Genomic DNA, 13,054 nt, shown 5'->3' on the forward strand with positions numbered 1-13,054 from the left:
CATTTCTTTTATATAGATATAAAGAAGAAATTCACTTTTGAACTACATTTTGTGCCATTTGTAGAATATTCCTTTTGTTCCTCACTTTGTTCTCCTTCCTTTTACTTTCTTCATTACCGTTATTATTGTTGTTATGAATGTTACTGATGATGGTGTGTTACTCGTGTAGTTAACGATATGATATATTACCTGAGGTTAAATCAACATTGCTTTTTAACTTTACAGAAATTGAGGTTATACAGCTTATGGACATGGGCTTTTCTGAAGCAGATGTTCGCAAAGCTTTAGCCGCAACTGGTTGGAGTGTTGAATCTGCAGCTGTATGTCTGACAGAGAATTTTACTCCCATTTCATCACAGTCTGCCACATTGGCTGATCATAAACAAGATGGGAATAACGATTTTACAATTACTTCTGTGGAGGTATGTTTGAATAAATGATAAGTAATCATAATGCTTTTAGCCAAATATAATGGCACATGTTGTGCTCAAACTTCATCTTCTTCTTCTTCTTCTTTTCGTCCTCCTCCTCTTCCTCATCTTTCTCTTTCTCTTCATATAAACAGAATTAAACAAAATTAATGTCCAGGCTCAATTGTATTTTTTAATAATAATAAGAAAAAAAAAAGAACTCAGCAAATACTGTTATATATAAATCTTTCTCTGTTCCTTTCTGGCTACAGATGAAGGCTGACAGTATAGTCCTTTGCCTGATTGATGACTGTGGTGATGCTGATATTCCACTTATGGAGGTTGGATGCAATGGTAAGTATAGCACTATTCATGTCGTCTCTAAAAAAAGGATAATTACTGATAAAAAATGAAGAAAAGTAAGTTTAGTTAATGAAGTATTAATGTTGTCTTCGATTTATAGCCCCTATGTGTTTTAAGCCTTGAATTTATATTCATCAAAAATAGAATGACAAAATTAGTGTCTTTGGCAGTTTGTTTAATTCATTAGAATCATTCTATTCAGTTTTTATTCAATTTCTTGTGTCATTCCAAGGTCTATTTAAAAAATCATATTAGGGTAGATCTATAAAATTTATAATTTTTAATACAATACAAGCTGCCCATTTGATATGACAATATTCCACCCAAACATTCCTTAATTATCTCCATTTATATTGTTTGTTTTGTTTTATAATGGTTTCCTAGGATCATTCCAACAATACAAGTTGCATTATAGTGAAACAGAATTAACCATTTGAAATAAGAGCTGTTGATTTTATACCTTTCCAGCCTTGAAAATAGAACAACAACTTGAGCCTTGCGTGGAGGGTAAAGCGAGTTTCCAGCTGCTAGCAGAGTACTACAATCGGAGATTGTCTGGATGGGAGCCCTGCTTGGAACCATGGAAGTAAGTTGTTGTGTTTTTGAATGGCAGCATCAGTTGTGGTGGTGGTGGTGCTTGTTTTGGTGAAAATGGTGGTGGTGGTGGTGCTTGAGACGTGTGAGTACAAATCATTCATTATATGTGTGGCAGCCTTGCTCATAGCATCGCCGGGGTAGGTTTTAAGCAGCTGTTGTTGAGAATGTTACCAGTTTTGTTGAAATAATAATGAAACATTAGTCAAAGAGTTAAAGAGTTGTTTATATCATCAAGGCAACAAATTTTGTTGTTGCTGTTTTTTTTTCCTATTCATGTATGATAAGGTCTAGTTGTCATTTTTCTTCGTTGTTTATTTTTATTGTTTTCAGTTTCCTTTTGAGTTTTGTTTTTACCTTTCTTGCGTCCTTCTTGTGTTTACTCTTCTTTTTACATTCTCATTTTTTCCAAATCTACTTTTGTATTGTTACTCTAATGTTATTGTAATCCAAATGTAACTGCTTTTGGCACATTGAGCCACAAAACACACCATTTGCTGTGAGATGAAAGGATTATTTTATTCACTGCTCAAAACATGACCCATATTGGGACCAATACAGTTATAAACTGTGAAAAAGTCATTGTTTATGTACATATGTCATCCATGGCTGACGTTGCTGTATGATGTTATTTTACCCTGCAGGTGCCTCACAGAATGGAAGCAATACACAAAACCGGAAAAGAAAATGGCTGTTCAAATAGCTGGTAAGTACACTAACATCACTCACATATTACTAATGTTATTTATTATTTTATATCATGTTTTAAAGGAAAAGAGCCAGTTGTATTTTTAACATTTTGACCAACTATCATATGTAGCTTGATGCCTTTTTAAGATTATGTGTGGTATTATATCAGATGTTTTATCATCAGAAATTTTCTTTAGATAAAGTGAGCTCTGTCAAGCAGGTGCTTAGCCCTATTGTTTGATAAATAACTTTATATATTAATGTTTTCATTTAGGTGGTGTGGCGTCCAGAAAAGACAAGTTGAACTCAAATCTTAACTCACCACGAAACTATGAAATTAAAATGTAATTTAGTTTATCTTAGGGTTCCCACAAAGTCAAGAAATCGGGAAAAGGTCTGGAATTTGATAACTTTTTTCCAAGGTCAGAAAAACTAGAGCTTTTATATAGCACAATATCCACTAAACATGCTCAAAGCGCTATACAAGGGATCCTTGACCAACAGCACCCTGTAACATGTAGAATGAGACATGACAAATGTTAGGCATTTGCAATTTTTTCAGACGGAGACAACACTGTTAACGGCCAGGTATTCATTTTACACCTGAGTACAGTGAGAGAATATGAGTAAAGAGCCTTTTCCAAGGACTCAACCATGCGCAGACTGAGGCTTGAACACAAGACCTTCCGATCCGAAAACGAGTGTCTTACAACTAGACCACATAGCTGCAGGAAAGGATTAGGAATTCACGAATTTGGGTACATGGGTTTGGAAATGGTCAGGATTTTGTTCTGGTCGACATCCACACTATTACCACTACATCATCACCACCACCAATACTGCAGCCAGCACCGCCACAACATCATCATCATCATCATTATCATCATCATCACTACCTACACTACTACAACTCATCCCCACATCATCATCACTACCACCACCTTTCATAGAGTATATTGGTCAGGATATGGGTCTGAAAAAAGTCGGGAATTTTATTCTGCTGAAGTTGTATGAACCCTGTTATCTTCGTTTGAATATTATCACATTGCACTTATGTGTAAATTTCAAAAATGTTCATATGTATACACGTTTCAGCTTCCGAAGTGTTAAATTTGAATGTGACATCCACACTGATAGAGTTGTACAACCAGACAAAGGGTACTTGGACACAGGACTATCTGGCACAGAAAGACTACAGAGGTAGCAGTCGACAGCAACACATCAGCTCATTGTCTGCAGGTATGCACAGATGAAATATGGATGTGTGAAATATTTATATAACATTCTACAGCTGACATTGCGCAATACTCTTCAAAGTGTCAATTATTCTCTCACCTTTTTTTTTTAGTTTATTTGTTTTGGGGGGGTTGTTTGGGTGTTTTTTTTCCGAAATCATAATCTTAAATAAATTCACTCATGAACTGTAAATTATATAAAGATATAATAAATAAAGCAAATGGGTAAGAGTTTTAAAGGTTGAAAATAATTCATGAAAGAACCACTTCAATGAATTTAGGAATCATTTTAAAATGGATGCAGTTTGTGAAAGGAGGATTTAATAGGATGGAAAATAGCTGATTCTCATTTCACATTATCATTTTTTGGGCAATATTCACCTATTGTCAGATAAAGTAGCTTGCTTAGAACTGACATCATTATTGGCTTACCTTTCTCGTGTTTCTTATAAGATGTCACTTCCATCACAGGTACTGGAGCTATTGGCAGTGGTTGTGTGGCCCAGCCCACCAGACAGTTGAGCCAATCAGGCCACAGGCGGTCTCCTTTCATCCCATACACAATCAAAAATGAGACTGGCTGTGATCTACATTTCCTGACATCTTCTACAGCACCTTCCTAGTAAGTTTATTCTCTTCTAGATTTGTTATAAGATCCATTATACCTTTAATATCAGAGGGCTGAAGAATGGTTTTGGGGGAAATCTCAAATGCCAGATTTATGCATGCTCATACATGCTTTTACAATATTTATTTGTCCTGACATCATCCATAAAATGTATAGAATGACGCATAAAGTAGCGTTTTTTAGGCAGTTTGATCCGAGGGATCTCTCCAATTTTTATGGTTCAATAAGACAAGAAATAAGGCATGTGAAAATCCTTCCTTACTGACAAGGATTTGAATATTCCTTATAAAGTGTTCCATCAAAGTAAGGTTTTTAGAGGTTAACTGTTATTCGTATAATTTATATATATATATATATATATATATATATAATATATATATATATATATATATATATATATATATATATATATATATATATATATATATATATATATATATTTGTTAAATTATGGATTAGTTAAATGTGTTCTTTTATATTTCTCAAATTAAGTTTAATTCCCTGCTCATCTCACCCTCCTTTTCCCTATCAAAGTTTGAATGAAGTTCAATTGGAATTTTTTGTCTTATTAATTTAAGTGTTTTTTTAAACAGCCTATCAGGTGATGGCCACGCCCCTCAAGCTTTTGAGACTGCGTACTCATTTGCATCAGAGTGGAAAAGAGTTAAGTCTGGGGAGACAAAACCATTTCATTTTCATCCCAGAGAGAAATTGAGACATCAAGTAAGTCATGATTTCACAAAAAGCACACAACAGCCATATCAATTAGCTTTATAAAATAATTTCATTCAATTGACATCAATATTGTAACTTTACTGGTCTTTAAGTCTTAGACTGTCATCAGTTTCTTGGTTTTTATTAGTATTTCATTATGGACATTATGATAAAATAATCTAATTCAAGTTCAATTGGAATCGTCTTCATGTTAGTTTTAATGCATTTTTTTTGTGTGTTGGAGGGGTGGGGGAGGGGAGGAACATGTTTAAGTTTGCTAGTTTATCAAAGTTTTACATGATAAGTTTGCAAATCCAGTGTTGAATTTTTTTAATGAAAGGAGAAGAGGGTCAGTCTTTTTGAATTGTGAGGTTGTTAGATCATTAAAAAGACATTATTTTAATGCGTTATTTGAAATGTGTGTAATTCATTTAATTTGTTTTTAATTGATGAACTAATTATTTGAAATATTGTCACCCTTGCTTGTACAGAAAACTCATACCACTCACATCAACCAGCTGCACGTGATGGTAGAAGGTTGGCAGAGGTTGTCCCCCATTTTTGTGGATAAAGTGGGAGTTTACTTCAGACATGCTGAACCAGGTTTGAAGGCAATGGTAAGAAAGACATGTAAATAACAGATTTCACATTAGGCTTGTCAACAAAGTAAGGCACGTGGTTATTGATATATGGAATCAAGTTCATTGTAATATTCAGACGAAAGGAATGAAACGACCTGGTGTGCCAGTCATATGATAGGATAGTGAATCCCATGTCTTTTCACTAAAAATTTGACCTATCCATAGAAGATAAAAGCTCGTTTGCAAAATATGAAAAGAAATTTTTTTTTCTTCTTTTTTCTTAGTTTCTTTCTTTGTGTGGGTGAGTTTTGTTTTATTTTGTTTTGTTTTTTTTTTTGTTTTTTTCTTTTCTTTTGCTTTGTAATTAATTGTTAGTTGTGAATAATGATTTCAAAAACTGTTTTCATGCTTAAATGAACATTTTTCATATCTGCAACTTTTGGAACTAAATCGTTAGCTGGAGCTGATACTTATCAAATAAATATGAGAGAATTTCATGACATACAACCATTTACCAATCTCATTGCTTTACAAAACGATTTTCTGTTGTCTTTGTCTCAGCCCAATACTCCGCCTGCCCGTATCGTGTTTGAGGTACAGCAGGAAGGTGGGGCGAGGAAGGTCATCATGGTGAGGTCATCCCTGGTCATTCGTAATCGGTTGGACAGTCCTTTGGAGCTCAGGATGGACAGTCCTGATGGCAGTGGTTTGTCATCATCATCACCATCGTCATCACAATCATCATCATTTTCATTATTCAATATCCATTCAAATTGAGTGAGATAATATGCAAAAAGCATTTGCCTGCCCTGCATATTTTGTCCGTTTTTTTCTTTCATTCTTCACACATGTTGACATTTGACATTTATAAAGTTTTAATATTTCAGGTATTTTCCTGGATTTTGTTCCATTGCCTGATGGTTCTATTCAACAAGCTGTTTTTTTGTTCCCCCCATTCATAATTCTTGTTAATATCCTTGTATTGTCTATATCATAAGATAAAATAAAGAGATTGCCTTCAGTGGTGCAAACAATGCCTCTGATATTGTTTTTAAAAAGTCCAAACTATTCTTCAACGATTACCTTGCTTTGAGATTTTTACTACTGCCTTTAGAAAAAAGAAAAACCTTTAAGGTCACTACACTTTTTTATAAATCTCTGAATAATCGATGCTCACCTAACATTACCTATCTCCTAAACCTGAACACCTGATTAGAAATTTGAGATTCAATTACAAGCTAAACGTGGTAAAACCAAAGACACTTGATGAAGTTGGTGAGCAATCATTTGAATTTGCTTTTCAGACAATTTTCCTCAATTTTTTAATCCTCTCTCAGTTGATTTTTGAACATCATTATCTCTTTCAGTTTTTAAAAAATGACAAAATAACTTTTTGTTCATAATTGATCCATAGCCTGAACTGGGTTCTTTTTATTTGGCAGTATTTAATTCACAAAGGGTATTGATATGGAATTATTGCATGAATCATGTTTGTTGTTATTGTTGTTGCCTGCTTCTGCTTTCTCATTGTTCTTTTATTATGTGTGGCGTGTGGTGTAGGTTTTATGAAATAATTTTAAGCATTTTCATCATCATCATCATCATCATCATCATCATCATCATCATCATCATCATCATCATCATCATCATCATCAACTTAGCCATTTTGTGGAAAGTAAGAATGAGCACTTGACTTGACGATAAGGATATTTTCAGTTCAATAAAATGTCTGACGATTGATTGGTCAAGAAAGCTTGTTGCCAGATTTACATCTTTTAAGACAATAAACTCTATCAGTTTGGTAGAAAGCTTTTTCCTATATATATAAAAAATATAAATGGAGTCGCTCACTTATTTATGGTAGTGTTAATTATAGTAATAATAATAATGATAATAATAATAATAATAATAATAATAATAATAATAATAATAATAATAATAATAATAATAATAATAATAATAATAATAATAATAATAATAATAATAAATAATAATAATAATAATAATATAATAATAATAATAATAATAATATAATAATAATAATAATAATAATAACTGGGTAGGGGTAGATGATAGTTCTAATGATAGTGGTAAAAATGATGATGATAATGATAAAACTAAAAAAAAAAAATTTTAATGGTAGTGTTAATTATTGTAATATAATAATAATAATGATAATAATAATATATAATAATAATTTATAATATAATAATAATAATAATAATAATAATAATAATAATAATAATAATAATATAATAATAATAATATATAATAATAATAATGATAATAATAATAATAATATATATATATGTATATATATATGTTTTTAAGATGGAATACTCAAAATAGAAATTTATCTCCAATTTCAGGTCAATATCTGTGCAGGGAAATCCCAAAAGGTGCTGCCATTCCCATTCCATTGCCTTATGTCTACTGGAACCTGAGGTCACGACCCTTAGACATGCCTGTCCAATTCTCCACTCGAACTCTAGAGTGGAAGCATGTGACCAAGATTGGCGACAGACCTGATGGTACTCATACCTGTGACTTCTTGGACAAAACGTCTGGAACCTACAGGTAATGATTTATTTTTTTATTTTTTTATTTTTTTTTGTAATTATTTTGAATTTAAGCTACAATACAGAAATTGTGACAAATTAATGGATGGGCAAGATATAGATTTGAGAAAGTGTGTTTGAACCAGTGACTCTTTCATATATATATATATATATATATATATATATATATATATATATATATATATATATATATATATATGTCTATATCAAATTTGAAGTTAAAAAATTAACTCTTTTTATCTTTTTTTAAATGTTCTTTATATTTGGCCAGATTCTTTGTATGCATTACTCGACAAAAATTTCCAGAGGAGAGGTTCCATCTATCTGGGTCATCGTCTTCGCCATCATTGTCATCGTCATTTTCATTATCACATTCCGGTGGTCCTGGATTCAATCCTGCCATTATTTCACCACTACCAGGTACCTTTTTTTATGATGTTGTTGTGGATCATTTTCAAAATCCACCTATGTTTGTTTTCTGTATATGAGATTTAGAAGAAAGATTAAAAGGAACTTTCCAATTTAACATCAAGTGACGAAGTGAGTCGAGAAGTCTCAGAAGACAATGCATAATAAAGATTTATTTGCAGTGATGGGAATGGAATCCAATAGCTTATTGTTATCAACATATCCTGTCTTGCTTTCTCAAATGTTTCTATAGACATTTAACTTGAAAATTTGATGTCTGAGAAGGTTTTAGATTGGATTTAATTGATCTTAATTCTCCATTTGGTTGTACTTTTTTCAAATTGAGACATAAAATATTTACTGGTTGATTTTTCTTTCTTTAATTGTTTTCTTTCCATCAGGCCATATTCTCACTCTTCTACCACCTCTGACAATCAGAAATAGACTTCCCCTAGAGTTACACTACTATCTAAAGGGAACAGGGGTGTCTGGGAACCTGAAGGCTGGCAAAGAGGCAGCATTGCATGGAGTGAGTTTCATTTCATTCATTTTATCTATGTGTATGGGTGTTTGTGCGTGTGTGTGTGTGTGGATTTTGTTTTGTTTTTATTTTTACATTTAAAAAAAATTTCCCTTTCATTGAAGAAGACAACATAATTTCAATGTGAAGATAATTAGAAGACTATCTTGTAGATTTGAAAGAGCATGCAAACAACCTTTGTTATGATGTTAATTTCGTTTAATTGAAAACGTTTTATTTTAAAATGTCAATAGCATTTAGAAATAATGCATATTATATATCATAGATATGATTCATAATTATTTACCCAATTAAATTCTAATGTTTAAAAAAGATTGTGCTTTTGATTTTATCTAATTTGTAACACTCCTCTTGTCACAGGTAAATATGTTAGAAAACTTTGATCTTGGAATTTACTTGGAAAACTTCCGTTCCTGCAAAGAGCTGACCATTCCTCCTCACACAAGGAACTGCAAGGTCATGCTCCGAATCCTGGACAGTAGAAACCGAATTCTCAAACTGATTGTCAGGATAACGGTGGTCAAAGGGGGTGCTATGAAGGTATGGACTTATTGTCAATGACTTTACTGATTCTTCTCTATATTAACTTGTGTGTCATGCACATTGGATAAAAGAGATTTTGGATTAAAATCCTACAATTCTTTTCGTGAGTAAAGTTCAAATTTTTCCCCTACACATTGCGATTTGAAATGAAAATATGAAATCAAAATTGGTGAAAATATTTTGTTTTCCCTCAGAAGTGGACATACGACCAAATTGAATTCCATGCATAATTCAACAGCATTTTAAAGTGACCATTTAAATAAATATGATTGAAATCATGCTCTTTAGGCTGATACAGATTTTTTTTTCCTTAAGGATCTCTTTAATTTGTTGTGGTTAGCAAACCTGTGTTTCATACTCTTTATTTAGGACACAGTTCAACTTTTTATTTTTCTATCATTTGACAAGTATTCATATCATAAATGATGTTTGTATGGGCAAACATTGAAGCAGCACTGCTTTCAATTACTGAAATTCAAAATAATGATTTTTTTTCTTTTTCTCTCTGCACAACTAGATCAGTGTTCTGGCCCCTTACTGGTTGGTGAACAAAACTGGCCTCCCACTGATATTCCGTCAAGATGGATCCAGGACATTTGCAGCAGGCCAGTTTGAGGAACACGAGAGAGCACGCAGTGTGACACCATTGTTATTCAGCTTTCCTGAGGTGGAGGAGCAATACTTGTAAGGAAACAAATTAATGTAATATGATTGCATGGCTTGAGACCAGTGACATTTTACCATAGTAGAGTAATATGGCTCTCAGCTTACGACCTGTTGATTAAAGGTTCAAATCCCACTGTGGACAGTGTAATGTTGAAAAATACTATTTTCTCACATTTTCCAATTTATTCCATAATGTTGCAGCTTCAATACTGACAGATGAAACGTTTGTGTGATTTGGGATGGTGTTAGGTTATGTCTCTGTTTGACAATATTTTCTCCTGTGGCAGAAATGTTTTCTCACCTCCAAGTAAATTTCTAATAACTGTCAGAATTACTAAAGTTGTCAGAGAGGAAATTCCTTAATAATATTTTACTTGTGAGAAAAAAAGGACTGAATGTGTGCATTCATTCGTGAGTGGGGTAGCCTATAGCAATACTCCTTTCTTGGGTTTATTTTTTTCAAGGTCTTTGATTATTCACTGCTGGATGGACAGTGGTTAGAAGAGAAAAAATGGCCCTTTACTGATTTGAACAGGATCTCTGTCAGTTACGTACTCTGCCATTTGAATAACCAGGACTCCCATTTAACAATATTATATATACATAACCCCAAAGAATTCAACTCGAATGAAAACAGAACAAATTTGTTTTGCTGTTTATTCGTGCGAATTTAAGAGAGTAAATTTAGATTCAATCCTTTGTAATTTTAAGTTAGAAAGTAGAGTATTCAGATACTAAAAGGCCTGTTGTTTTAGCTATAATGTTGTGTGATTTCTATTTCTTTTATTTCAGGTGTCAAATGAGGATCGGATCTGCATTGCATGGAACACTCTCTAGATCTCAGTGGTAATTGTTTCTCTTTTTTTTTCGCCCCACCTTAATTGAAAACAAAAACCTAAAGAAATCAACAACAACAGGAACAAACAAACAAACAATATTAGATGTAAAATGTTGTCATTATCAAAGCACTCATGATTTCAATTTCATGTTTTTTATTTACTTTAACGGTGAATTTCAGTATTTAGACAAATTTCGACTGAAAATTGCAAGCCAACCTCATTGAACATATTAAGCTCGTGATATCAAATTCAAAATCAGTTTTAGCCTTGATAGTTTTTGTTTTGATTTGTGTCTGTGTTTACATAATTTATTATTCATATTACGACGTAATGATAATGTATACACATTTGCACCTACCATTATCAAATAATACATCGTAACATCATATCTTTCTTTACATATATACAGGAGTTCTCGATTTTCATTAGAAGGAGGGACATCCAAGAAAACTCTTCGTGTTCTCAATGTTGAAAGCAATAGACCTGTCTGGTTAGTATATGGTGTTGGTTGATGTTCAACTTGTTGATTAGTATGTGGTATTAGTTGATGTTTATGTTGTGGGCTGATGTTTAAACTATTATTGTGACTTAAATGTAGTGAAAGTGAAAGCCATTCCCAATTCTGGTCAGTGATCAGATAGGCAATGATTAGTAAAATTCTTTTGTTTTTCTGTGTAGGCATTGTACCCAAGGGGAAGACACTAACAAATTAGTCGTAAATAAGGATCTGCAAATAGCAATGATAGATACTTGGTATCAGATTGCTGGTACTTAAACAAATAATGCTTATTATTGCAGTCTAGATGCAAGAATACATTAAAGACTTCGTAACATATGGGGATATCTTTAGATTAAGACATATGAGTTTGGAGATTGTATCACTGCTATCAAATTGATTCATCTTGGAGAATAAGAACAAATATGTGTATATGATGGCTTATCTCTATGCTTTTTATTGGTCATTCTGTCCTCTGTATCTATACAGTCTCGTGCCACTTGTTTGTCGATGTATTTTTTTAATATTGTGTAACAAAATATTTTGTGTACCAGAGCCATCATTATTTATGAATAACAAATTGTGTACAAAGGATCAATAAGTCATTTTAAAAGGCAATGTCACCTTTTTGGATCTTACATACACATCTTTAAAAATGTACACTTTGAAACTCCTTGATTAAAATTATTTTTAATTTGATAAACTTATATAATTAAAATTAAAATGTACTTACAGTGGAACCCGCAGAATATCAACACTCTTAAAGTCAACTTCTGCTTAAAGTCAACACCTCCTAAATTTAATCTTATTTATTAAATGCATTCCATTGATAATGGATAAAATCAGCCTTGCTTAAAGTCAACAATTCTTTCTGGTCCACCAGTGTTTGCTTTATCAGGATTCTACCGTATTATTTTTTTAAATAAATCAATGTTCTATTATTTTTTTAAATAAATCAATGTTCTTTTGCAGTAATTGGCAAGTGCCTCAAGACTTTTTCTTTTGAAGACTTGAAAATAAATAACTCTTGAGAGTTGATCATATGATTTGTAAAAAGTAATGAATGATTGCCAATGCATCAATGGGATTGAGAAAAGCAATCAATGTGATTTTCCATATAAAAGAAAAACACTTTGTGAAAAGTGAATGATTTAATCAAATGAACGCCAACCAGAGCAAGGACCGAGTTTTCAGTTTTCTTTCCTTCTGTTTATTCCCAGGGTGTATACTATTGGTATCCAGGTCACCCAAGGCAGGGGAGCATACAGAGGCACCAACATTGTGACCTTTGCACCCAGGTTTGAATTAGACAACCTATCACGGTACAAGTTGGCCATTGCCCAGCAGTTCATGACCAAAAAAGACGTAAGTTTGTATTTAATTATAATTTAGTTGTTTTCATTTGATCAGATCATGAAGGAAAATTGTTTATTTAGACTGCTTCAGTGCCATTTCCTCCTGAAAACAGATGATAAAACCTTGAAAATGGAATTTATATAGGCATGGCAGTAAAATGTTATGATAAAATCATAATTGACTTTCTGGAGAAAAACTACAATTTATCTCTTTTTTTTCCCCCGGAGTTATTTAGAAAGATAGTACATAGCTATTAATAAAATATAGTTAAAACATAACTTTATGAATTGTGCGTAATGTGCCTAAGGATAAAAAAACCCCTGATATTTGCGAGATTGATTATAAAAAAGTATCGATTTGACCACTAAGTTCGACAGAAATAAATAACTGTCCATTTAACAGGAAGGCCAG

General features: G+C 32.4%; 1 protein-coding gene across 1 annotated transcript in view; it reads left to right on the forward strand.

Moving 5' to 3' along the window:
* Positions 1-13,054, forward strand: part of LOC144968789 (intermembrane lipid transfer protein VPS13D-like) — an 83,837-nt gene that overhangs the window by 50,086 nt on the left and 20,697 nt on the right. The window contains exons 50-66 of the mRNA XM_078907469.1: positions 226-422; positions 683-764; positions 1,242-1,359; positions 2,012-2,073; positions 3,153-3,296; positions 3,764-3,914; positions 4,514-4,643; positions 5,126-5,251; positions 5,777-5,921; positions 7,585-7,792; positions 8,066-8,214; positions 8,604-8,731; positions 9,104-9,283; positions 9,804-9,970; positions 10,745-10,798; positions 11,201-11,281; positions 12,508-12,652. Of these exons, the coding sequence (XP_078763595.1) occupies positions 226-422; positions 683-764; positions 1,242-1,359; positions 2,012-2,073; positions 3,153-3,296; positions 3,764-3,914; positions 4,514-4,643; positions 5,126-5,251; positions 5,777-5,921; positions 7,585-7,792; positions 8,066-8,214; positions 8,604-8,731; positions 9,104-9,283; positions 9,804-9,970; positions 10,745-10,798; positions 11,201-11,281; positions 12,508-12,652 (2,267 nt within the window). The remainder of the gene's footprint in view (positions 1-225; positions 423-682; positions 765-1,241; positions 1,360-2,011; positions 2,074-3,152; positions 3,297-3,763; positions 3,915-4,513; positions 4,644-5,125; positions 5,252-5,776; positions 5,922-7,584; positions 7,793-8,065; positions 8,215-8,603; positions 8,732-9,103; positions 9,284-9,803; positions 9,971-10,744; positions 10,799-11,200; positions 11,282-12,507; positions 12,653-13,054) is intronic.

The sequence above is a fragment of the Berghia stephanieae genome, chromosome 3 (genome assembly GCF_034508935.2).
Source record: "Berghia stephanieae isolate SIO BIC M18660-M18661 chromosome 3, UCSD_Bste_1.3, whole genome shotgun sequence".
NCBI lineage: Eukaryota > Metazoa > Mollusca > Gastropoda > Nudibranchia > Aeolidiidae > Berghia > Berghia stephanieae.